Genomic DNA, 27,958 nt, shown 5'->3' on the forward strand with positions numbered 1-27,958 from the left:
GAGAGAATGGCTTTCGGAGAAATTGCTTGGGGTGGAAATCAGAGACTGAATGGAGAGACTCAAGGAAATGAATACACTAACATTTAACGAAAGCCTTCTATGAATTAGGCACTGTGCCAACCTCATGTAATTCTCTCAAAAATCCCCCCGTTGGAGATATTATTGCTGTTTTACAGCTGTTGAAACGGAGACTCCAAGAGATTAAGTAAATATGTGGCTGAGTGAGTATTTGAACTCAGGTCTGCTTGAAAACAGCCTGCGCCTTTCTACCCGAGCAGACTGGAAACATCCATGGTCCTCAAGATCATCACTGATGTGATAAAACCTGGGACAGAAATGAGGCAAGGCTAGCAAGTGCCTGCCTTTTTCTGTGGTGAGCAGGTCAGGAGGAGCAGACCGCTCTTTCCTCCAGCATGAAGGCAGGGTGATGAACAAGAACATTGACATTCTGTCCTGACGTCACAGTTTGTGTTATGGAAAAATGATTTTCTGGATCAGTTCAGCATTTCTGATCTCATTTTAGGTATGGATACTCCAAGGGCTGTTTTCCTTTTGGCCTATTTGGTCTCTCTGGTCTTATGAATGCTATTTTTATCCCAATTGAATCACTTATATTAGGTTTTGACAAAGGTTATTTGTAAAGTTTTGTGTATAATTTGCTTCTGAAACACCACTGGCCAGGAACCATGAAATTCCTTTCATCACTAAAACTCTTCTAGACCAAGTGCTTTAAGAAATGAAATCACCGGGCGCCTGGGTGGCTCAGTGGTTTAGGTCGCTGCCTTCGGCTCGGGTCATGATCTCAGGGTCCTGGGATCGGGTCCCGCATCGGGCTCTCTGCTCGGCGGGCAGCCTGCTTCCCTCTCTCTCTCTCTCTGCCTGCCTGTCTGCCTGCTTGTGATCTCTGTCAAATAAATGAATAAAATCTTAAAAATTAAAAAAAAAAAAAAAAGAAATGAAATCACCTTCGGATGAATTGTTAATAAAAAATAAAGCTATAGCCAGTAGCATGGATATTTTTGGGCTCTTGGCCAGAAAAGAAACCATCTGTGTGCAAGAAAACAGGCCGACAATTTTGGACTCTGGTCTCTGGGGCTGCATTGTGCATTGACCTCACCGGTAATTACCCGAATGAATTGCCTTTGGGTTGTGTTCTCTCATCATGGAAAACCTTCTCTTACCAATGCAAACCACGTGGGTTAAAATGAGAAAACAAAAGCCAAAACTCCTCCCCACCCCATACCCGAAAGCCCCTCTGTCAGGGATCCCAGGTGGACCTGGTGGGCGGAGGGGGTTTGCTGTTGGAAGCTGAGAAGGGCTGGTTCACCCCCGCATGCCATCCATAGGTGGAGGGCTGTTATTCTGTTTCCCGCCTATGAGAGGATACCCCTATTGTTCCTGAAAACGCTGACCAGGACCCACACTTCCAACAAAAATTCCTCTACCCCTACAACGGCAGCAAGAGCAGCAGCAGAAGCAACAGCAATAGAGAAGTGTTTTGATGAATTGCTAGACGGATAGGGCTTGCCGTGCCCCCAGCCCTGCAGATACCAAATGCCTTTAAGATACAGCCTTTCCCATCCTAATCTACAAAGGAAACAGGAAAAAGGAACTTAAAACTCCCTGTGCTCAGACAGAAATGAGACTGTTACAGCCTGCTTCTGTGCTGTTCCTTCTTGCCTCTGACTTGTAAACAAGACCTAGTAGAACATGCGAATGGAAAGTCACAAACCTCTGTGTGTTTGAAAGGCTCCCTGGGACCTCATGCACATCTGCGGGAACTGGATGGAGAGATTTGGGGAAGCATGGACTCTTTAGCGGGCTTAGTTCTCTGTGGAGTCAGCTTGCTCCTTTCTGGTAAGGTTTGGCTTTGTTTTCTTAATTTAGTTTTTTTGGTTTGTTTTGGCTTTTTTTGTTTGTTTAAAATGGAGTTAGTGATTCTGGGCTTTCTCACCAGCTGTTAGTGCTGGTTAACAAGGGGAAACTGTGGCTTAGGCACTGTTTCTCCAGGACTTTCCATTTAATCTATGTGTGGATTAAAACGCAATGTCTTCACGGCATTGAACTGATTTTTCTAGAGTTTTCCTTCTGCATAATTGCCACCTGTGTTGCCGCAGACTCTATGAGAACTGATCAGGTCACTTTATTTGTAGAGATCCACTTACTGTAATACATTATTTGACTGCCCCTCATTTGGGATTGTTTCCTTATAAAAAAAAAAAAAAACAAAAAAAACAGAAAACCCTGCTTCCAGAAAAACTCCCATAATTTTGTAAAAAACGAAATTCATGCAGAGAATTATGGGACCCACTTACAGCAATGTGCAGATTGTCATTTTTAAATGAGAACAAAAACGCTTTTCTATAAGGATTTCTTATCTATCCACGTCCTATTTAAGCAAAACAGCCAAAGGCTAGGCTTTTTTTCTTTTTCTCTAAGAGCTGGGGTCAGGACTTTATAATTTTTCTTAGATTTTTTAAAATATTTGGCATGTGGTAATTTATAAAGTCTTCATTATCCCAATGGGACAAAAGTTGGGGCAGTTACCCCGATCCCTGGGCACAGGAGATTATCGAAAGCTAAGGAATGGTGGGTTTGGATGTTTTTGGATCTGGTATGTCTGTTGCTCAGATTCTCCAGATAGTGGCATGCCTCTTCTATTCCCTCACTCTGTGGGACACTGGCTGAGAGTGGAATGAAATCCTGATGTGTAAATCACAACTCTAATCACCAGCAGCTTCTCCCTGTTAGTTTGAAAACATTCTAATTATTGTAATGAAAATAGAATTGTTAGTGGAAATCAAATTGGGAAAATGTGCTGAATTCAATGGTGCAGCCTATGTTATTAAAAATGGATCCAAACATACATAAGTATGTGTTACATTATTTTCATCTTTTTCTATATGTTTGAAATACTATATTAAATAGTCAAAAAATTAATCCAACAAGATAAGAGAATTGCAGGTGATTTGTCTATAGCTTTTCAGTTTGCCTTCAACACCCAATTATATTGAGGATTTAATAATATTCTTAAGAATGTGTAATATAAACTGCTGAGATGGTTTCAGTGTTTTGTACAAATTATTTATATTAACATGGAAATGTTGATTTCTCTAGTAATAGGCACCTTTAAAACAAATAATTACCATGATTCTATTTTTATTTTGCTTTCTTTTCTGTGTGACATATTTATCAGTAACATGAAATCCGGAACTACTCTACACCAGGTATTACAGTAAGGCAAAGCCCAGGGGGCTACAGTTGCTCTGAGATACTTTATAAGTTAAATCACCTGTGTGTGTACACATGCACACACACACACACACACACACACACACACAGAGTTTTAATTCATTTTTTCCCCCTCAAAGTGACTGGATCATGGTACTTTGCAGTATAGGCTTAGACATAAAATCAGACAAAAAAAAATTTATGTGGCTGAAATAGTTGCTCTGTGTCTAGACCTTAGTTCCCTGGAAACATAGCCCTGACTTCAATAGGGAGAGGCTCAAGGAGAGGGATTTCATGCTCCTTTTGAAAAGAAAGGGTGACACTAGCAAAGTTGGTTTCTGGGGTAGGTCTGTTGTATTGGAATCCTAACTTACTTTCCCAGTATAACCCTCCATGGACATGGATACACAATGCTTGGTCATTGCAACAAGAATCCAGCATGATCATGTCTATAAGCATAGGAGTCCATTCTTTTTTGGGGGGAAGGGGGGCGTGGGGAGGCCATTCTTTACACCAAACTCCAGTGGTGCACCAATTAATGGAACAAGGGACTTACGACTTAGGCATTTCTCTCTCTATTCCAGTGGGTTGTTTCTGATTCTTTTTTTCTCTGGACATAGAGGACTGAAACAGTATGTCACATTTGCCTCAATGAAGGTGGCTCTGGGTGGCAGATACTGACCCATAAGAGGTTGGAAAAGGTATATAATTTTCAGAAGACTTCCCTAGATTGTGTACATTCCCCTCCCAATGGAGAATCATGGCCAACTTACAAACAAGTTCTCATAAACACACTAGCTTTTCCCTACTCTCCCATTCTCCCCTTTCAGGCTGTTTAGTCTAAAGAATTGTATATGCAGAAATACAAAATATATTATTCTTTGTGCTTTATCATAGTATGTCCTATATGATCAACAGTGACCCAATGGTAAGTCTCTAGTAGTGTGCCTTCATATCTCTTTCCTGTTTCATTTGGCATTTTAAATAACTATTATCTCTAATAGTGGATGTTTTGTCTGGAATGACAGTGGAAATTCGGTTTCAAGGTCAGGGAAGGGGTCCCAGATGGAACCTTCTCTTTAGGGCTGGTCTTGGAAGGTTATATCAGGTCTGAGTAATCTAGGGTGGAGGTCCAGAAGCTGGGACTAGAGACACACCTGGGAATTACTCTCACAGGGAGGAGTTTTGCTTTCTTCACAGATGCTCCCTCCTAAGCATTGTCTTTGTTGGAAATGTCAGGATTTCCCTTTCAGCTCTATGCTGGGAGAGCTTCCTGCAAGAGTTCTGGTTCTTTTAAGACATCTCTCGAGGAGGGAAGCACTCATCCAAGTCCATTTCAGAAGATTGTGCTGTGTCTTCTGGGGGATTCATATGGGTGGATTCCAAATTTTTCTGACATTATAAATTTATCTACTAAAAAGATATGTGTATGATTGTGTAACCTGCTTATTCCCTGTAGATGGCTTATTGGTTAGGCCACAGAATCTGTATTCAGATGATTTCTTTAAGATGAATAAGTGGACCAAACCCAAAAGATAGCAATTTAAAATGGACCAATGTGAAGTTTGGTTTCAAAAAATGTATGTATTTATGTTCAGTGTGAGAGAGTCTTGGTTTGTTGAAAGTTCTAGGGAATAATACCTACATTTTGGTGATACACACAATTCATAGGTGCCAACATGTGCTCTGTTTACTAAAAATGTAATATATAAGCTGCAACAGTTGACTTTAGTAGAAATATAAGGTCCACATTAGAAATGGTAGTCACTTGGGGCGCCTGGGTGGCTTAGTGGGTTAAAGCCTCTGCCTTCAGCTCAGGTCATGATCTCAAGGTCCTGGAATCAAGCCCCACATTGGCCTCTCTGCTCAGAAGGGAGCCTGCTTCTCCCCCAACCCCTGGCCCCGGCCACCTGCCTCTCTGCCTATTTGTGATCTCTCTCTCTCAAATAAATAAAATATTTTTTTTTTAAATGTAAAAAAAAAAAAAAAGGTAATCACATTACTGCTCAGAGAATATCCATTAAACACTGAAGAGACTGAGAAATTTCACAGCAAAGAGAGTGGGCAAGCAAGAAGGTAAGTGCTTTAGAAAAATATTTAGCCAGGAGAAAAGAGATGAATTTTTAAGGGTTTCCTTAGAGAAGACACCATAGATTGACATTGTATTTTGCTAGATCTAGCATACAAGGATGAAGGGAGTTTGGCTTGATTGATAGAAAGTTTCTGAATATTGGACCATCATCCCCATGATGAGTGAGCTCCCACACTGGGGAATGTTGAGGCATAGATGGGTGATCCTCTAGCAGGATCATCTGAAGACACTTCTCTTTTTTTTTTTTTTTTAAAGATTTTATTTATTTATTTGACAGACAGAGATCACAAGTAGGCAGAGAGGAAGGCAGAGAGAGAGGAGGAAGCAGGCTCCCTGCTGAGCAGAGAGCCTGATGCGGGGCTCGATCCCAGGACCGTGTGATCATGACCTAAGCTGAAGGCAGAGGCTTTAACCCACTGAGCCACCCAGGCGCCCTGAAGACACTTCTCTTTTACATCCCTTTCATTTTACTGTTTGTGGCTCTTCCCTGATCATTTAAGTGGAGAAGAATTCAGAAAAGCCACCAACATCTTTGCCCAGTGAAACCAACCTGGCTGTTTCCTGAATTTTAACTCAATCAACATGCCTTATGAGGAAAAAAAAGCATATGTGTACGTGTGCCATGATGACTCTTCTGAAGCCACTACTCTTGGAGACTGAGGTGGAGCTAAAACAAACAAACAAATAAAAAACAGGAGAAACAGTGAAGAGTAAGCATTGTGAAACCACAGATCTGGGGTTAAGCTCAAACTTGATGACTATGGGAATGTCACTTGATTTCTCAAAGCCACTGTTTTCTCCTCTTTTGTGGATGAGAGGACTTATTTCCCAAAGTCATTATGAGCATCACGTGATGCAAGTAGAGAGCTTAGCCAGTAAGAACTTCCTTAATAAATGAAGCAAGTATAATAATAACAATAATAATAATAATAAATGTTTCTATGAGGAACTCTCTGGTAGTTCAAGACTAGTTTAGTATTCTCCAGCATGTAGGGAAGTCACTGCTCAGAGAGGTACTCTCCTTCTAAAAGACATCAATTTTATCTAATTCCACAAGTTTTATGCTCGTCTCTGTCCATGTGGGCTATTATCCAGTGCTTCCCCTCACCTCCTCTTCATCCTTGCTCTAGGCTCTTTGCATTCAGTCAGGCTCATCTCTACAATCTATGCCTTCTTTCCTCTTGGCTCTTGTTCATGCTCCCCCATCCATTTGGAAAGGACACTCCCCATGCCTACTCTGTAAACACATATTCAACTCAACCTGCATAGGCCAAACTTCCCTCAATGATCTTCCCCTAATCCTCAGTTCCCTTACCATATAGGCTGTGTCTTTGTGATTTGGGCACATACATTTAGCTACATTAGCCTCTAACATTTTTGGCAAGAGATGTTACTTCTTTTTTATTCTCCATAATGCATGCATTTGATGTTGAATAATCTTTATTGGATAGAGTTTAATATGCCATAATAAGAAATTGTTGGTATGCCACAGCAGGCCTGAAAAAAAGAAGGAATGTTGTAGAAAGAGTTTTAGTCACATTGAAGTAATAATAATGACAAAAATAACAAATAATTGGATGACAATAACAGATTTCATGTAAATGGCAAGTGGTATTTGCTCAAATCTTCAAAGATAGCTTGTTATATATATATATATATATATATATATATATATATATGATGTGAACAAGGTCAAAAGAAAATTCCTTTATTCCTTTAGATGTGAAACATAAAAAAACTTCATGAAGATGGGTCTAACCTGGCCTTTACCTAGTATTAGATATTGTACTATTATTGAATTTCACCCAAAAGATAGACTCTTTATTCAATAGACCTTTGAGTTATTGCCCATCTTTTCTTTGTTCATTTTATTCATTCCTTTACTCAACTATCATTTCGGTCAATGAAGACATATTGAGGATTTAGTTTATGCCAAGTACTGTACTACTTATGAGGAATGCAAAAAAGGATGAGTCATTTTTTCTCCCTTCACATTTTAGTAGGAAAGAAGAGTATAGGCAGATGAATTATGTGATGTGATAAATGGTACCATAGGGATACATACAAAATCAAGCTTTTCAAGAGTTACAAAAACTATTAGTGACTTCAATAAAAAAAAGGGAACTTTAAAATCTAAATTAAATGTCTAAAAACATAGAATGTCAACTTCATTAATTGCTAAACATGTATGAATAAAATGAATAATATTTCACAACAATCTGTAGGTTAGATTTTCCTCACTTTGCAAGAATTCCTAAATAGTTGTGGATATTGCCAATTATTGCCAATTGTAATTATAAGTTGCTCACAGCCAAATGATGTAAAAACTAAGAATAAAAAAAGGAAAAGGGAAGAAAGCACTTCCCATTAGAGGGAGCAGGGAGTGTGGAATAGCAAGGCAAGTTCAAGAAAGTCGAGTAAGTTTGGTCTGTAGGGTGGGAGTGGAGAATTATGGTTGGGGTCAGAAAGGGAAGGGCCTTGTAGACCATTTTAAGTAACTTGTACCTCATTCTGTACATGTTGAAATTTAGTATGGTGTTTGTCCTATCACAACTGATTTATATCTTGGAAAATTCACTGTGATAATGGTATGGAAGATGGGTTAACCCGGCAGAGAGTATCAGCCCAGACTAATAATGTTTCTTTTCAAAACTCCAGGAAGGAAGGTCTGGATGGGCAGGGGTGTTGAGAATGTTTAGGAGGTGAAGCTATAAGGGTTGGTGATGCATTGCCTTTGGGAGATTGAGTGATAGGGGACAGAATAAGTATTGCTCCGTGGTTTTGGTTTGAGTAATGGTGGTAAAATTCACAGTGCTGGGAAAGGCGGCAGAAGGAACTGGTTGGAGATGAGCTGAGATGGAGCCAGTCATTACTTTGTTCATGTTCACTTTGAGGTTCCATGAAAAGGGAAATATTTAGCAAAATTGAGCTCTCTGGGTCTGAAGCTTAGATAAAGGAGTCTGGGCAAGGGTTTGAGACATAGGCATCCTTGGTTTATGGGAAGCGAAGCCATGGTCATGGATGTGTACAAAAATTAAAGGATGAAAAAGAGGAAGTCAAGGGTTCTATGAAGAAGCAGTCAGGGAGTTGGTAAGAGAGGTAAATCCAATCAGATTTCTTTTCTGGAATTTTAGAGAATTGGTGTGGCAGTAGCTAAAGAAGAAGAGCTTTTTAAGAAGAGGCGAGTAAGAAGGGAACAGCAGAGTGACAGCCCCTGGGCTTGACTTGGGGGCACCAGATTATAGGTGTGTTGTTTTACAGAACACCAGCTGCACTCATAACATTCTGGACCAGAACTGGAAGGGATGTCGGACGATCAGTTGGCATCACTCCCAGCCTTCAGGAAAGGGAATGTCTAAAGTTGCCTCCCTTATTTCTGGAATTTCAAACTGATAACTGAGTTCCCACCAGTCTGGCCAGACTATTCCTTAACTCCTAGTACACGTGCAGAATGTTTTTTAGCTTGATCTGTGCCTGCTTTCCTCTGCACCCCATCCCCCCACTTCCTCCACTTGTCCCTTCAGGAATCTGACCATCCTTCTCTCCATGTTTCTTTACCAAGGCAGCAGGGGCAGGTGTGGGGGCGTGGGTCTGCCAGATGGACAGACTCCTCTTTTCAACACATCTGCTGATGAGAGGGAGTGAATTCCTTCTGCCCCGCTGTTCCCTGTGGGACATGGTATGGATATGACAGGGGACCCTGTCCGGCAGCCAGATGACAGACACTGTGGGTGGCTGCTGTTAGCTTTCTGTTGGCCACTGCCCTTGCTCAGAGTTTGACCAGTGAGGTGTAGATGGTGGTCACACCCATCTCCCCAGATCTGTCAGCTTTCCCGCTTTTGTTAGAGGGTGATATCATGCTTCCTGGGGGGTGTGCTGGAAGACAATGCTCAGCCACTTTTCTCCAGATACAATAGGCGGAGTCAGGAAGGCAGTATTGACATTGCTGGGGCCAGGGAGGCACTCAGAGCTCTGCGGCCGTCAGATGGTGAACCAGCTTAACCTTGGCACACGGGGCCTGGGTTGTGCAAGGCGTCTGGCTGCAGAGCCAAAGGGGACTCCGCCCTGGGGGCAGGACTGCTTTAGACATTTGGGAATCTGGGATGGGCTTCAAATTCTGATCCCTCTGTCAAAAACAACCACAGAACAGTAACAGTACCGGATAACAAAAATGACTACCATAGACTGAATGTCTCTGTGGCAAGTATTAATAGGATTTTTCATAACTCACAACAATCTTGCTCAATAGATAATATTATTTTTTAAATAGACGGTAAAACTGAGGTTCCAAAAGTGACTTGCCCAAGGTTAAAAACTAAGACCTGCATTATTTTAGACTGCTTAGCATTCCTATTTTTCAAGAGCTGTCATTAGTTCCCTCCATGTGACCCTGATGGGACTGCCAATCACTGATTGCAGAGTGTACTACTCAGCTGACCACAGCAGTTGGTTCCGATGGAGGAAGAATGACCCAACAGGGAGAGTTAGACTCTTTCTCTGGGAATTTGTGAGCAAGAGGTTCTCCTTGTCCAGTGAGGACACTGAACACCCAGAGCTACCAGCTTCCCTGGACAGCTGAGAGAAACTGGTCTTTGGCAGGAGAGAATGAGTTCAGTCGCGCAGAGAGAACAGAACCATGACAGGTACTCTGCGATTATTGGAGTGTTGAGTCCAGTGGTTTTAGATCAGAGACCCAATCCTGTACCTTCCAATTATGGGAACCAGTTACCTTCATTTGCTTCCACTATTTTGAATGGTTTCTGTCTCTTGAAAGTGAATAGTCCTGAGAAGCCCCATTTCCTCAGGCTGTCTGGAAAATGAGGCTGGTGACCACACTTCTTCATGTGGTTTTGGTAATGATTTTAAGAGAAATACTACTTAAAATACTTAGTATGGTGTTGGTACATGATCAGCACTCAGCAAAACCAGATGCTCTTAAATTGTTTGCTTATAAACAGAGCTGCAGACTCTTACGTTGTTTTATGCCAGTCTTTTCAAAGCTCATCTGGGTGAGGGCAGGCAACTCCTCTTCTATGCCAGATGGGGCTCCCCATCTTCCCTGGGTGAAACAGCCTTCGTACCCCACATTTGGCCTTGTCTTGGGGAAAGGAGAGAGCGCTTAGAGCTGTGGTTTCTTGGGTTTTTGCTAAAAATCTGGAGTGTCAGGTAGGGGAATTCCTTCCAGTGCCTCTACTGGGTAGCAAGATGGTTCTCCTTACTTTTCTCTGGCCAGCCCTCAATTCCTTCTTCTCTCTTGTCTTGATTGAACAGAGGATCTAGGATGATTTGTCATCTATAAGTCCCACCTCAATCATCCCAAACCTAATTCCTAGTTCTTGATGACTTATGATGGAATTGTCAATTCCAAATAGAAGTCACCTCATTTTTTTACCAAGCTCATTATTGGATTTTTGGACCCAACTAGATTAAGAGTGTGTGTGTGTGTGTGTGTGTGTGTGAGAGAGAGAGAGAGAGGGAGAGAGAGAGAGTGTGTGAGAGAGAGAGAGAGAGAGAGAGACAGTAGCTCTTCTCACATTTCACCATTGTCTTTGCTCCAATCACTCCTGCTCTTACTCTTAATTCCTCTTTGTGTCTAGTGTCCTCACATCTAGAAAGCGCTTTCTTGTCTTCTGGGGTTGCTTTAAATGTCCATCTGTTTTGTTCCTTCTTGCTGCCTCTTCAGACTCAGACAGCAGGGTGCAAATAGCCGTCAGTTGTAATCAGTGCCTTTTCAGGAGCCAGTCTTTGCCTACCCCACCAGGCTCTGGGGATTCTCAGTCCCTCGTGCTAATCTGGAGGTGTATTTCAGCCATTCCAGGCTCTTTGCAATCTCTAAACATACACTTCCAAGCCTCCCTGCCTTTGTATGTGCTGTTTCTTCTGCCCAGAATGCCCTCTTCACCTTCGCTTCTTCATTTGACTTATTCATGCTTCAAGGTTTATCTCCAGTGTCATGTCTTCAAAGAAGTCTCCCTGGACCTTCTTGCATGGGTTTGGGTCTGCCCTTGCCTGGGATTCCATCAGAAATGTGGCTTGAGGCAAAGGCACATGGGTAGGTAGGTTATCTGGGAAGTGATCTCAGGGAGCAGGAGTGAGGGATGAGGGGAGTAGAACTGTACTAAGATATGTTATCATGCGAGCCACTGCTGTGGATCCTGGATCCTGCCGGCATCCTGAGGAGCTTTAGGAGATGAGACTCAGGACTGTTCACCTGTAGCACAGGAAAAGGAGAGGCATTCATCCTTTGCAATCCTCCCGCTTTGTGCAAGGTTCTGTAGATAAAAGAAGCTGGTGAGTTACTGCTGGTGTCCTGTGCTGTTGAGCCAGAAGAAGTCCCAGGAGAGGAAATGAGATGTACTCACTTGGACTCTGGGTGAGCTACTTGGAGATTACATCTGCTGAAAGCTGGTGGAGAAGAAGTGGCTGCTGCAGGCGGAGCTGGCCTGAGAGCTGGGATGGGGAGGATTTGCACTCACGCCCAAAAGAGGTCGCATGTAGGCACCCTTATGCTTGCCTCTGTCGTCGTACTTAGAACATTAAATTATAATTAACAGTTTACTTGTTGCTTTTGTCCACTAGGCTGGGAGCTGTGTTGGGCATTTCAATATTCTAAGCACCAGACATAGTATACTGGCTGGCAGAGAAATGCTTTAATAAATGGTTTTTGCATTGGTTTAATTGTTCCAGCCATTGCTTCCCTAAGTGTACTGTATATATTACTGCTGGCCAGAAAAAAATAATTTGATGTGGCTCTTGGAAACATATTCTAAAACTACCTACTCATTTTTATATGTAAGTATAAATAGATGCATGTGTGTATATATATATATATATATACACACACACACATACATATATACATATATATCTATACATACATCAATCATAATTTCTTGAATATTCTTAATACAAAGGTAATAAAACATGAGTTAAAGAGAATGGTTAATAGAATAATTGTACAAGCAGCATGTAGAGTCAGTAAGAATCTGACTGTGATACATAAATTATGCAGTTTGGGAGACATTGCTCTAAGTGAATGAGTTAGCTAATCTTTTTTAGAACTCTGTCTAAATAAAAAATAGAAAAGTAATTAGGTATATAATTAATACTATCCAAGTGAGATGAGTAAAGTGAAGGCATCTGTGGTGATCAACCTGTCTCAAGGACAGTCTAGGACTCTAATCTTGCTTTTCCCAGTAAGCCTGGAAAGTGGGCATTTGTTAATAGATCACAGATACCTAGTTTGCCCCTTGGGCATACTGGGCATCCATGAAAATAGGCTGAGTGGTCAGCTAGCAAGCCAGGAGTCATTGTCAACCAGGAGAGGAATGGATATGTTAGTGACAGTCACACATTCAGGCTAACTTCTTCTGAGCCCTTTCTATGTCCTGGGACTCTGCTAGGTAATGCAGTTAGAAAGATAGTTAAGAGAGGCACATAACCTCCAGTGCCTTGTGGTCTGCTGGGTGAAAAGCTCTTTAATGGAGGCAGACATTGGGAGCATGGGAAATGGGGCTGGGGAGTGGTAATCCTGGATGTTTGAGGAGGATGAATAGGATTATGTCTTATGGAAAACCAGGAGTGAGAGTGAGGAGTAGAGCATTCCAGGCAGAGGTAAAAGCATGAAAACGGGGAATAGAAAGTTTAAGGATCATTGGTACGCTGGTTCTACGTGGCTATACTCCAGGGCACACTGAAGGAGGTGGCAGGGGATACAACTGGAGAGATGAGTGGGGAAGAGAAGGTAATTTGGTTTGAGATGGGCTGAGTGGGCAGGGACAGTGTAGGGATCCCTCCGGGAGACATTAATACTGTAGGGTGAAGCTGTGTGAGGGAATGAGATTGCCCAAGAAGAAGACAGCAGAGTCTGGGGACACCTATATTAAGGGGTGAAATGGGTAGAGGAAGAGGAAACTGAAGACATTCAACGAGAGAAGCCAAGGGTGAAGGGAATTTCAACCACATCAAAAGTTGTAGAGGCAGGAGCAGCATAAAGAGAGGGACTAGAGACTGGGCAATTTGGGACTGTGCACTGCAGAGCATTCTTGGTGGATGGGCTGGGCTGGGGTTGAGGAATAAGCGGGAAGTGGGGAAGTAGAGTAGGTAAGTATAAGTTCCTTTCTGAGAGATGTCCCTTATCCGGACAGGTTCCTGTAACCATGTGCTTTTCTCTAAGCTTGATTCTGGGTGATCTGGTAGAAGGTATGAGGTCTTCTCTGCCAAGACTGGCTTGAGATGCTAGGAAGATAACACAGAGGTCTGGAGATAGTAGGGAAAGAATTCTTCCATCACAGACACCCTCTCTTGCCCCTGGATGCGGTCCCAAGTTACCTGTATTAGGGAACTATTTTAGTTTCACAAACATGGTAATAGAGGTCTTCATGGAATAGAGTCTTCATGGAAGGGCCACACATTAACCGTTATACAGAGTAACAGAATAATAGGACTTAAGACTTAAAAGATTATTTAGTCCAGCATTTCTGAATACCAATTCCAGGAGAATCCTAGAATCTTTTATTTTTATTTTTTGTGTATGCTAGGGAGCTAACACAAGGTACCTTAAGAAATACTAACTTCGTTCAACTTTCTCATTTTATAGACGCCAACACTGAGGCTCAGCACTTTGGTCAAACCCACTGAGCTCATTAGAGGCTAAGTTTTTTCTCTTTAACAGAGAATATGGAAGGCAATAGAAATTAGAGCTTAATGCATGTACTGTGTTGTCAAACTACCTTTTTTAGGGTAGTTTGTTATAATGTTATGCCTTCAGCTCAGGTCATGAACTTAAGCAGCAGTAAAATGCTGCTTAAGTTAGAGCCCCCATATCGTCCACTTAAAAATTCTTTGTATTCTTTTTTAAATGCTTAATGGACACAGCTGTAAGGCCCCCTAGCAGCATTGGCTTGCTTCGTGCCGCCTGGCCCTCCCATCCCCCTTCCCCCTGTGGATCTCACACCCAGAGTCAGTGGTGCTTTTCACACAAATAGTCTGCCAAGAGGTGTGGAACTAGAGCCAGAAACCCAGAGCAGCTGCAGAGGCTCAGCCACATCTAGAGGCTTGCAGAAATCTCCAGCCCGCCTGGCCACAGCCCCGATCACTGAGTGACTCTAGAGTACATAAACTATCAGCAAAGTGTGATTCCAACATGAGTAATACATGCATTCTGCCAGCTGCTTCTGGAATGAAACAAACAAGCAAAAAGAAACAGTTTTGTTGCCAGCCAGGTAGAAAAAAAAGATCACCATTAATTGCATCACTGTCTTCCTATTAAAGCTGGGGAGAGTCTGTGACTCAGGCTGATTTCTGTTAGAGAACCTCTTTTTCTCTCCTAGAGAACATTTTCTGAAGGAACTCATGGCTTATCACCCCTGCCAAGCCCACATTTTCACTCTACCCAGATTATGAGCACAGACTGTGGGGGCAGGAAAATCTGGTCTGAAGCTCCACACATTGTGGCAGCTGTGCGACCCTGGACAAGTCCTTTGTCCTTTCTGTAGAATGGAGATATGTTATGCCTCTAAGAGTAGTGAGGATTACATAATATAAGTAGATCAGAGGTTCAGCAAGTGCCGTTTCATACAAAAAGCTCAATAAGTATTAGCTATCATTATTATTTCTTATGTTTCCCTATGTTCTGAAGAGCTCCCTGTTGCCAAGAATCTGTGTAAATGTTATTCTATTCCATTCGATCTCATTTCAAAAGCTCCTTCCTTCCCAGCCTATTCTATTCTATGAACATTTCTTGAACTCGTCTCTGTGCCCCACCCTGGGTCAGCAGACGTGAAGATAAATAAAGTCCCTGCTGCTGAGGGGGGCTGCCGGTGGGGTGGGACATGCCGATGGCCGTCCAGTAGGTTCTCATCATTCAGAAGAGTTCTATAAACCGCGAACACAGGCTTAGATTCAGGCAAGTCACCACGTTTTTGTCAACTAGTTGATACACCTAGTTTTGTGTGTGTTTTGTTTAAAGGCAAATCGTTTAGCACATGTGGCTGATGGAGGAGCATGGAAGTCCAGGTCAACAGCACTACTGCTGCTTGAACAGAGCTCCTCTAACACACGGGGCTTCTTCTGAGGCTCATCACCGCTCTCTCATGCTTAGGAACATGAGACAGCACTTTGACACTTGGGGACACTTAAACTTGGGACCATTTCATTTTTTTTTTTTTTATCTTTTGGGTTTGTCTTAAATTTTTTTTGAGTACAGTTGGTGCACAATGTTACATTAGTCTCAGGTGTATGATATAGTGATGTGATGTATTGATACGTTATGCTACGTTCATTACAAACGTAGCTGCCCTCTGTCCTGTTACATCACTATTCTGGTATCATTGACTGTATTATGATGTGCTTTTTATTTGTTTGGGAGTCTTTTTTTTTTTTTTTAAAGATTTTATTTGAGAGGGAGAGAGCACCAGCAGGGGGAGGGACAGAGGGAGAAGCAGGCTCCCCGCTGAGCAGGGAGCCAGACCTGGGGCTTGATCCCAGGACTCCGGGATCATGACCTGAGCTGAAGGCAGAGGCTTGAGTGACCCAGGCTCCCCTAGGAGTCATTTTACATGGTGAAATTGCCAAGTAATACCACAAAAAATGTGAAAAAATAGCACTAGGTACGGTGTGAGGAGGATACTGATTTGCAGTTAGCAACATGGGCATCTGAGGACAACCTAAGCCACAATGGGGGTTGATTTTGAGGTTGTAAATAAACTATAAGCACATTGACAGGTACAGAATCAACAAATGAGGATAGACTGTTGACACAAATGACTCAACTCAGGTGGTAATAAAATATCCAGAGACCGTAGAGGACAAGCACAGGAGAGAGAGAGAGAAATGGGATCCATCTGGGACAGTCCACTCCACTGATGGCAATGAGGTATTCAGAAAGGCATTTCTGACAAGCAGACATGGAAACATGGAGGGATGACAGTATGGCCCCAGGTTGGGGTTCAGGGGTGGAGGGCTCTGGGCCTCCAGCACTCTACTGTGCGGTCTGACTTGACTGGCTACCTTTCGGCAGGCCTCTTCTTGCCCGCGTTCACCTAGAGGCAAGACCCAGCACTCTGAGACTCCAGACACATGAAACAATCTGACCCCCTGGTGTTAGTGAGTAGTAGACTACTTAGTGGGCCGAAGGGAAAGATGCTTTGCATTGTACAGTGTGCGGAACGTACTGAGTGCATAAATAGACATCTCTCCATTTCTCTGACAAAGTTCATCTCCAGCTCCCAGTCTCCTGATTTCTCTTCCCTTGCCCCACTGCCCGCATGATCCAGGCCATTCCATTCTCACCCCCACTTGTACATACCACTCAGCCAATGATAGACCAGCTAGTTATCCGGCCCCCTCTCCTCTGGAAACTTAGCAGGAGCCCAGTATTGTGAGTCGAGCATGGCTTTGGGGAGTTTTCACTCTATGCTTCATTTCCCACTTATCCAAATACTCCGTAAAATATTTTCCTTCATAGTTTGGCATAAGCAATAAAGAAGTACAAGGTCCCAGATGAGTTACCACTCCCTATTACTGCCAGTTACTCCTGATGGAGTATTTTCTCATCTTGGACACGTGACTCATGGTTGCTACAGTTTCTTAAGCACCTTGTCCAGACTCTAGCCATATTAGATACTGGATAAATGAATAGATTTCCACTGAACTGATGATTTGGGGGAAAGGAGACATTTTTTTAAAAGATTTTATTCATTTATTTGACAGAGAGAAAGATCACAAGTAGGCAGAGAGGCAGGCAGAGAGAGGGGGGAAGCAGGCTCCCTGCTGAGCAGAGAGCCTGATGCGGGGCTCGATCTCAGGACCCTGGGATCATGACCTGAGCTGAAGGCAGAGGCTTTAACCCACTGAGCCACCCAGGCGCCCCTAGGAGACATTTTTATAATGTTTTCCTCCTTAAAACTGATAGGTAATTTTACTTACTGTCATTTTCTTACACCTTTTACAAGGTTTTGTAATTCTCATCACATTAAGTTCTAAACATTTCTTCCTAATAATTCTCATCAAAATTTCCAGTGATACTATTTTTGAAACTTAAAATAATTGTGAATTTTATCTTGAGGAATAAGCAGAAGGAGCAGCTGAGAAAACTCTGGGGGGAAGAAAGTAATTCTTGAGAATAGCTCTATTAGATCTTAAGGGTATCTTAAGGGCAGAGTACTATACTATAGTAACAGTGGGGTACAGAACATGAGTCTGGAGACACAGATCGACAGACTAAAAAAATCAGAACCAGGGATGCCTGGGTGGCTCAGTGGGTTAAGCCGCTGGCTTCGGCTCAGGTCATGATCCCAGGGTCTTGGGATCGAGTCCCGCATCGGGCTCCTTGCTCAGCGGGGAGGCTGCCTCTCTCTCCGCCTCTGCCTGCCTCTCTGCCTGCTTGTGTGCTTTCTCTCTCTCTCTCTTTCTGACAAATAAATAAATAAAATCTTTAAAAAAAAATCAGAACCAGACCCAAGTTTATATAAAATTATATTACCTATAAAGGGTAAAAATCAGTGGGGAAAGGAGTAATAGTTCTGGGAAAATTAGTTTTCTGTTTAGAAAAAAGAACTGTTTAAAAAAGTCCATCTGTTACCACACACCAAAACAAATTCTAAATAGATTAAAGAGTAAATGCAAGAAACCAAGCCATCAAAAGAAGATGGAAGTGAATATTTTTTGACATTTTATATGGAGAAAAACTTCTTAAGTTTAAGAACAGTGGAAGAAACCACAAAAATAAAAATCAATAAACTTAGATACATAAATATTTAAGCTGTTAATTTAACAATAAGCAAAATTAAAAGGCAAAGAAAAAATTAGAACAATATTTGCAACAATTATGGCAAATAAGCAACTAAAGTATTTTCATACATGAAGCTGATTGAAATTGATACAAAAAATCAAAAACATCAATAGAAAAAGAGGAACAAACAATTCACAGAGAAAATATAAATGGCTAATAGGCTTGTGAAAAAGTTCATTCTCTAAAGTAAAATCAAAATAAGTTACTATTTTTCTACATCAAACTACTGAAGATTAAAAACCAAGTGGAGATATTTAAGAATACATGGCTAGGGTTGGTGAGATGAGTGTGTTTTCATACACTGTAGCTCTTTAAATAGAAATTTAGAAAATCAAAGCAAATTTTTACAAGATTTAAAATGTTGTAAGGTTAAGTTAAAATTTAGGATATGAAATGTTCTGCTTTAACCTAGGAAAAAACCTATATATGTTGGTTTCTGCAGTTCCTCTTTGTGTATACTTTGTGTATAAAGAATATACATCAAAATGTTAACAAGAGTAAAAATGTTTTGTCATAACCATTTCTTCTCACTGTATTTGGATTTCAGTGTCCAGATTTGGATAGACTTGATAGGGTATTTAAAGAAAAATTTTATGAAAAGAATATGTATTTTTAAGTAGTTTACATTCTGAGTGTTTTAAAAAGATTAAATACAATACTTCTGTAGTTTTAGAGATACTCCCTGCTGATCATTTTTATTCTCAAATTGTTACTACCTAAAAGATAAAAGTAATAGGAAAGGAACTCACGTTTATCAGGATTGCTGTCTATTTTGCATACATAAAATGTTAGTGACTGTCAATATATTAATTCATGCTCCGTGAATACAGGAAAAGATCCTTGGACATTTTCATTGGGCCATATGAACTATTGAAATAAGACCAGGAGAGACTGAGAAATGTTTCTTTCACAGGATTCAGTTAATTTTTGATGTTTGGGAATAAAAAAGTACTATTCAAATTGGAACTCTGTGTAGTTATTTCAAATTATAACATTTGTATGCATTAGCTTCCTTAAAATGTATATTTTTCTGTAAAAATAATTTGATTATAAAAATACTGACAAAAATATTTCATGTTCCTATTGAAAAGTTTGGATATGCAGAAAAACATTTTAATATATAAATGAATTTTATACTTTTTAAATATACAAATATATTAAATATGTGTTAATATATAAAATAATTTAATATATAAATATAGAAATAACATATTTACAAAGGGATCAAGAGAGAAAGAAAGATTAAGAGACAGACTGAGAGACATAGAAATACAGATTTGATTATTTGGTTTTAAACATCTGTTAATTATTGTCTTAAGGCATAAACCCAGTTTTGCCGGCTCCCTTTTATGATGGGAACTGAGAGAGGGACAAAAAAGGGGTCTCAACCACAGCATCATTGACCATAAATCAGAAGGGCCATGCAAACTGAAGACAGAGCCAAGCCAGGTCCTTTTTTTTTTTTTTTTAAATAAGATTTTTATTTATTTAATTGAGAAAGGGTGAGAGAGAATGAGGGGGGAGAGGGAAAAGCAGGCTCCCCACTGGCAGGAAGCCTGACACGGGACTCAATCCCAGGAACTGGAGATCATGACTTGAGCCGAAGGCAGACCCTTAACCAACTGAGCCATCCAGATACCCCTAAGCCAGGTCTTCTTTCTTTCTTTCTTTCTTTCTTTCTTTCTTTCTTTCTTTCTTTCTTTCTTTTTTTTAAGGATTTTATTTATTTATTTGATAGAGAGAGATCACAAGTAGGCAGAGAGGCAGGGAGAGAGAGTGAGAGGGAAGCAAGCTCCCTGCTCAGCAGAGAGCCCGACGTGGGACTCGATCCCAGGACCCTGGAATCATGACCTGAGCCGAAGGCAGCGGCTTAACCCGCTGAGCCACCCAGGCGCCCTAAGCCAGGTCTTCTGATGGTGCCATGTTATACTCAACCAAGCCCTGAAACAAATACTTTCCTCTTGTCCCTGGACCGCCTCTCATCACTTAGACTTAACCCTGAGAGATGAAGTGAGAATTCAGGGAAGTGTGAAGGATGAGGGTAAATTTCAGAAATGGAGTCGGAATGTCATCTATCTGTTACTTGTTCATAAAGAAGACCTATTGCTCTTAATGAAGAAGAGGGTCATGGCTTGTTTTAGGGTCACAAGTCTTGAGAATGTCCAGGAAGGCATTTTTCAAAATGTGGTGTCCTTCTGGCTCTGTGTCTTTTGCTCTCCATGTCACCATCTCCTTGTAAAACACAGGGGCCACAGTCAGCTGAGTTTGAGGAAGGTGAGGACGGCGCCCTCCGTGCCCTCTCCAATCTTGCTTCTTGGCCTCCTGTGTTATCACAGTGGCTGTGATGTGGCCAAACCTGAAGGCCAGTGTCCCCACCTTCCTGTTGGCCTTTAGTATTTGTATGCAAACTAATTACCACACCATGTCTGATCTTTCTACAGATCTACCATTAGGTAGGCCAGTGGCTCTCATATTTTCTTTCTGGGGCCCTGGGATTGTGGGGGGCACCTGTATGTCTGGCACACCTGGCCAAAGTGAGTAAATACCCGTTGGTCTCCAGCCCTATGCCCCTACTTTGCCAACTTCAATCAAGGTTACTATACTTTTTATGTAGTTAACATCATCTTCCATATAATATTTCACTTGGTAAAAGGACGCCTTTGTTTAACAAAAGTGCACGGGGAAATAGCTGACATCAGTTGCAAGATACGCTTGGGCAAAGATGGCCCTGAGCTGGGCTGGGTAGACAAATGTATCCCGTATGAGGAATTATTGGCTCAATACTGGCTAGAAGTACAGGTTTTGAAACTGAAATAGGAAAGCCGATGGGTTTATTTATTTACTGTAAACCAGAAACCAGGTCATCACTTCTATCGGTAAAGGCTGATAACGTTTTGAGAAGGTTTGAGAGACTCTTCTAAGAATAAAGGGGATGTATTTTTAAGCCATGAGCTTGCTAACACTGATCTTAGTGTTATGGGAAAGATTGTTTGCAAAAAAGCAGAATTTTGGCTGGATGAACTGTTACTTTATGGATATTAATATTTTATATACTTGAATTAGGAGTTAACACCATCTCATTTTCTGTGAGATTTACTGCCAACAAACCTGAAGTTGAATAAGTCCTTTGGAAATCTATTGAATATGTACAGGTATTCCCTTTTAAGTTGACATTTGATTGTTGATCCCTTTCACACGTTAAAATTTTGAAATTAACCACTCAGACCTCAGCAATCAAGTTTTAATTTCAAGCAAACATAATAGAGCAAAAAAAAAATCATCCTTTGAATAGATTTTACATCACACAATCTAAGAACTAAAGTCAATTTGATCTAGTTTTGAACTCCTTTAGGACCCAAGCTTAGGACTATCAGAAATTCTTTTTGAAACCTAGGGCTCTGGCTGATGAGTCCTCTTTTAAAATTCAGAATCCAGGGATTTTGGACTTACATTCCTAGAGCAGATGGTAAGTCTGGTTTTCCAGTGGTGACCTTAGACTTAGTCATTCTTTGAATCAGATTTCATTATCATTAGCGAAACCATAGATTAAAACTTCATGGCCCCTACTAGAAGTTAAATCCATTTGAAGATCCAGCCCATTAAAGGAATGGAGGCTTGAGCAACACAGCCCAGGAAGCCGGATGTAGAAGGAACGTAGTTCTGAATTTTCAGAAGCTGATAGGCTGAGGGAGACTCATTTCTTGCCTCTGTTTGTGTTGCTTCTCTGGGCTGTTACTATCTGGAAAAAAAAGAGAGCAAAAAGGTGTGAAATAAATTTTAAAAAGGATCCTTGTCCTAGTGCACCATTACTGTGTGTGATGGTAATTTGACAGCTCACTCTCTGGACCCTGTTTTCTCTGGATGTAAGATAAAAATGCTACTATAAACTTGAGCTTTTCCCTGTGATGGGCTCTGCAAGCAGGATCACCCCTTGAGAGGGTGGAGTTGTGCCTATTCTGCAGGACAGAAGACCCTATTTTCTCCTCATCGGTCTCACAGCTTTAGGGAATCCTGAGGTCGTCATCCTCCTCCTCCTCATTGCTGTTTATTGACTATTACACTATTTGTCACACACTTTTAACACATCATAGAATTTACAAAAATCGTTCTATATGATGTAGACCTACACATTTATGCATCCTCAGCAAAATGCTAAGCGGTCAGGATCCTCTCGTCCTTACAATGATGCCACGAAGGCACAGAAAGCTCAGTCACTCGAGGATGGGTCTGTGTTACATGAATAGTATATGGCAGACCTGGGACTCAAACACTGGCCGCTGGATTCTCGAGGCTCTGACTGGGAACTGCATGGCTCTGCTCCTCAGCCAGGCTTACCTCGCTGGCCTTTCACGCGATGGGATCGGTTTTGAGATAGGCATGGCAGGGCATCTGGGGGCTGATACAGAGTTTAGACCCATCGCTACAGTGAGAGGCAGGACTGTAAATCCAAGACTTAGCGTGCAGAGCACAAGCCCTTTGCTCCCCTTCCAATGACTTCATTTAAAAAAATGTTTATCTTTTATTCTGTGTGTCTACTACCACCATCCAGAGATAGCCACTGTTAACATTTTCCAGATAAGATTGAATTTTATATCCCTCCCTATGGAATTCACAAGCCTCCTGCCAGGTTTCCCCTGTGAATTCCCAGGGCACTTCCATTCCCAGGGTTCCCTCCTACACTAAGTTTGGCTTCAGTCTTCATTTAATTTATGCACCCCTCCCTCGCTCCGTCCTGCTGCTCTAGTCTCTGTTGGACTTGGTGTCAAGCTAGACATGCAGCTCAGGCTTTTATACCTCAATTAAAAATTAAAAAAGGCAACAATTGTTCAACACACAGACGATACATTTGTGACTATAACGCACTTGAGTTGAACCAGAGGTGGGATTTGTCCTGTGGCGACACAGGCACACCTGCTTCCTGAAGTCCTTTAGCTGCCCGTGGTACTGCTCGGACCTTCTCTTTTTTTCTCCTCTTTCCTTTTGTGCCACCAACTGGGATTATCTTAAGTTTATGAGTTAGTTTAGGAAGAATTATCTTTCCACTTCAGAACACAACATTTCTCCGTGTCTTTAGAGCTTTTTTTTATCTTTCAGTAAAATTTCATAGATAGTTTCATAAAGGTCATACACGTTTCATATTGAGCTATTAATACAACTGTGATCTACAACACCATTCTTGCCTGCTGGGAACCATAGATATATTTACAGAGAATGAATCCTTTAATAAAGGGCTGAAGTGATTTGCTAATATTTTATTTGGGATTTTTGCTTTTTCATAAGTGAGATAAGGAGTAGTTTTCACTCGTCAGCTATTTGTTTGAGGTTAGATAACAGGATTATTCTACCTTAAAGGAATTGGTAGATTGCTTTTTTTTTTTTTTTTTTAAAAAAAACATGTTGTTGTATTGAATGAACTCATAAGCAAAATCGGTTGGCCCTGTGAATTTTTTTTTTTTTATTACGTTCAGTTAGCCAGCATGCCCTGTGAATTCAGGCTTTGTATTTTTCGAGTTTAACTATAAGAATCTATATTTCCTAATAAAATCACTGAATATATGTTTTTCAAATCTATTGAGAATTATACATGAGATTTTCTCGTGATTTAAAACATCTTTTCACAAGCTATTTTGCCTTGTGTTTCATTGACAATTTTAGGGTTTTTTTTTTTTTTTTGAGGACTCTCCTCTTATCTTTTTTTTTAATTTAAACTTTATTTTTTCAGTGTTCCAAGACTCATTGTTTAGGAATTGTTTGCCACATTGTTTACCACACCCAGTGCTCCATGCAATACGTGCCCTCCTTAATACCCACCACCAGGCTCACCCAACCCCCCACCCCTCTTCTCTCTAAAACTTTCAGTTTGTTTCTCAGAGTCCACAGTCTCTCATGGTTCATCTCGCCCTCCGATTTCCCCCAACTCCTTTCTCCTCTCCATCTCCCAATGTTCTTCATGTTATTCTTTATGCTCCACAAGTAAGTGAAACCATATGATAATTGACTTTCTCTGCTTGACTTATTTCACTCAGCATAATCTTCTCCAGTCCCATCCATGTTGATACAAAAGTTAGATATTCATCCTTTCTGATGGAGGCATAATATTCCACTGTATATATGGACCATATCTTCTTTATCCATTCATCTGTTGAAGGGCATCTTGGCTGTTTCCACAGTTTGGTGACTATGGCCATTGCTGGTATGAACATTGGGGTACAGGTGGTCTTTCTTTTCACTACATCTGTATGTTTGGGGTAAAGACCCAGTAGTGCAATTGCAGGGTCATAGGGTAGCTCTATTTTTAATTTCCTAAGGAATCTCCACACTGTTTTCCAAAGTGGCTGCGCCAACTTGCATTCCCACCAATAGTGTGAGAGGGTTCCCCCTTCTCCACATCCTCTCCAACACTTGTTTACTGTCTTGTTAATTTTGGCCATTCTAGCTGGTGTAAGGTGGTATCTCAATGTGGTTTTGAATAGATTTCAGTGACTTGCTATTGTGAGTTCTATCCACACCACAAACAACCTCTTGGAATTCTTCTTTTTTCTATTTTTAAGTTTATTAATATCTGTATTTAGCTTTATTTTTTCCTTTTCCCTGCCTTAATTTTTTAAAAAAATTTTATTATCTATTTAGAGAGAGAGGGAGAGAGTGAGAGAGTGAGAGTGAGAGAGAGAGAGAGTGCGAGTTGGGGAGGCAAAGGGAGACGGAGGCACCACACTCAGAACAGAGCAAACACAGGCTGGAAATTGAGATCATGGACCTAGTCAGACCAGGACCCTGAGATCATGACCTGGGCCAAAATGAAGTCAGACAGTCAACCAACTGAGCCATCCAGGAGCCCTTCTCCCTGCCTTTTTAATGTCTTATTAGTTCTTTTACACGTTTCCTGAGTAGAGTTCTTGGTTTATTTATATTAATTAATAAGCAAAATATTTAAAGCTATACATTGTCTCTGAAAGTAGTTTTGGACTCATGTAGTTTTGAAAGTAAGATTATCCTTTATTTTCTAGAAATCTTGTCTTTTTAGTTATGGTCTTTTCTAAAAATTATTTAGAAGACAGTTTTATGATTTTGAAGAGTTGGGAAGAGTTGGATTGTTTTCACTTGTTCATTGATAGATTGTTAAACTCGATTTATCATGCTGTGTATGGCATCATTAGATTGTGTTTGGGGAATATTTCATGGGTGGTTTGTCTTTGTTGGACTTCACTGAGGCACGCACACACCATGAGTTACGGCAGGGCTGATATTCCACTGTTTTGTACTCGTTCATCTGTAGTGATTGTTAAAAGAGTAAAATAATTCTGTGCTCTCTGGTAAATGTTGCTTGCTCCTCCTAAAGGCTCCCTGTCCTGTCACCTTGGCTGCCTAGTCCCTGTAGACTTCCCAACCATCTAAAGGGTAATGTCTGGCCTGTCAGAGTCTTTCAAAGCATTTTCTGACACTCAGAGCAATGTGCATTTTAATTTGGTTGGCCCAGGTTGTTAAATATTTTGAATATTACCTCTGAGCCAAACCAAATGGAAATTAAGCAAATGCAACTAGATGTGCTTGGTCTAAACCACATACAAATATAAAACGGTGCAGATAATTTCACATGCCTTCCCTCTTCCACTGAGCTTGGTCTCTGTTCAATTGCTTCCCATGCTCTGGTTGTGAGCTGTGTGTGTGGAGGTACATAATTTTTGTGTCATCTGATTCCTGAATACCAACCGGGTCCTTTATCTGGTTCTCATCCAAAGCAGCAGTGATCTGTTCCGGTGCGGGAGGAAAACCTACATGTTACATTTGTGGATTAATGACACACTTCCACATTATCTTTCTGGACGAGTTAAAAGATTGTCAAAAGTAATTTTGTCTATATATAGTTTGACCTTACATGCTGATCTTACTAAATGTGTTGCTCCTTTGAGTGTACTCAATTTTGGGAAATACTGTTTGGATGGTGGGAGAAAAAAGAACCTGAATTCCTTGTTTTAAGGTATAGAATTATAGAAAGATACGTGTGTGTATACGCACACGTACATGTGTGTATAATTTATAATAATTTGTATGTTTGATTTTTAGTCTACTTCATCAGTCCACATTTGAGAGAGATGTGATGCTGTCCCCCAAAACTATTGTACTTATATTCTTTTTGCTTTTACCTTTTTTCTTTATATATTTGACTCTATATGATTTAGAGCACAACAATTCATGACCACTGTTTTCATTGTGTACTTCATTTTCCATTAGCATAATATAGATTTAGTTCCATTTCCATTTCATGTCTTCCGTCTTGAATTCCCCTTTGTCTGAAACTAATATTATTACCTTTGGTTTCTTTTTTCTTTATTTTTTATTCTTTTTTCTTGTCATTTCTTGATCATCTCTTTGTTTTTAAGATTGTGTGAGTTTAAGTGAGTCTCCTATAAGAATCATCTAGGAAGATTTTAATTTTTAAGCTAATTTTAATTAATTAATTTAATTTTAATTAATTAATTTTTGATTTTTTTCTGAGAGGATTTGTCCATAGGTGATTGTAAACACTTATCTTTAAGTCATAATATATTTAATTTTAACTTCTAACCTCCTGTTTTATGTCTGTTTTTTATACTTCCCTGATGTTTCCTTTTAGGTTTTTTTTTTTTCCTGTCCTTTGGTTTTTAATTTCATTAGTGGTTACTCTAAGTTTGTCAAAAACATTCTTTAACTTATACTTCTCTATTTATAATAGTAAATAATGAACCCATATCTTGAACATCTGCATATCAATGAGGAACTCATCACATTTAAACTTCATCCCATCCTTCATTCTCCCTTCTGAATCCTTGCTTACATAATATGGAATTTGAGATCTAAGTTACACATTTTCAATTTTAAGAGATACTTTTATTTTATTTTATTTTATTTTTTAAAAGATTTTATTTATTTGACAGAGATCACAAGTAGGCAGAGAGACAGGCAGAGACAGAGAGAGGGGGAAACAGGCTCCCTGCTGAGCAGAGAGCCCGATGTGGGCCTCGATCCCAGGACCCTAGGATCATGACCCGAGCCGAAGGCAGAGGCTTTAACCCACTGAGCCACCCAGGCAGCCCTAAGGAGATAGTTTTGATATTAAAAATATTTTAATAATAAAAATGAATACATTTTTCAGTCCAATTTTATTGGCCTTTGTGGTTGTTAGATGCTGATAATAGGCTGATCACTATAAGCAACAATTCCTCATTCTTTGTTTTATCTTTAGGGAAAAATTAAAAGAAACTACACTAACGGTGCTAGTCAGATGATACTTTAAATCTGAGATCCTCAGCTCAAGTGTTTGTTGATGGATGAATGGATAAAGAAGAGGTGGTGGGGCACCTGGGTGGCTCAATGGGTTAAGCCTCTGCCTTCGGCTCAGGTCATGATCTCAGAGTCCTGGGATCGAGCCCCGCATCAGGCTCTCTGCTCAGTGGGGAGCCTGCTTCCTCCTCTCTCTCTGCCTGCCTCTCTGCCTACTTGTGATCTCTCTCTCTATCCAATAAATAAATAAAATCTTAAAAAAAAAAAGAAGAAGAGGTGGTGTATACACACAATGGAATATTACTCAGTCATCACAAAGATTGAAATCTTGCCATTTGCATGGAGCTAAAGTATATAATGCTAAGCGAAATAAGTCAGAGAAAGACAAATACCATATGATTTCACTCATGTGGAATTTAAGAAACAAAACAAATGAGGGGTGCTTGAGTGCGTCAGTCAGTTAAGAGTCTGCCTTTGGCTCAGGTCATGATCCCAGGGTCCCACAGTTTAGTCCCACATTGGGCTCCCTGCTCTTTGGAATCTTCTTCTCCCTCTCCCTTAAAGTCTTAAAAAAAAAAAAA

General features: G+C 40.7%; 1 protein-coding gene across 3 annotated transcripts in view; it reads left to right on the forward strand.

Annotated features, from left to right (window-relative positions):
* The first annotated feature begins 1,401 nt into the window (after positions 1 to 1,401).
* Positions 1,402 to 27,958, forward strand: part of TEK (TEK receptor tyrosine kinase) — a 97,506-nt gene continuing 70,949 nt past the window's right edge. Inside the window, exons 1-2 of one of the 3 annotated variants that reach the window (XM_032860328.1) lie at positions 1,794 to 1,857; positions 16,344 to 16,429. Coding sequence is in view for 2 of the 3 variants with exons in the window: in XM_032860326.1 (XP_032716217.1) it covers positions 1,806 to 1,857 (52 nt within the window). In the remaining variant the exon portion in view is untranslated. Of the gene's footprint in view, positions 1,858 to 16,343; positions 16,430 to 27,958 lie in introns of all 3 variants that reach the window. The other 2 variants (XM_032860326.1, XM_032860327.1) reach the window with 2 other exon arrangements.

This window comes from Lontra canadensis, unplaced genomic scaffold (assembly GCF_010015895.1).
Source record: "Lontra canadensis isolate GAN:19392208 unplaced genomic scaffold, GSC_riverotter_1.0 scaffold19, whole genome shotgun sequence".
In the NCBI taxonomy this organism is placed as follows: Eukaryota; Metazoa; Chordata; class Mammalia; order Carnivora; family Mustelidae; genus Lontra; species Lontra canadensis.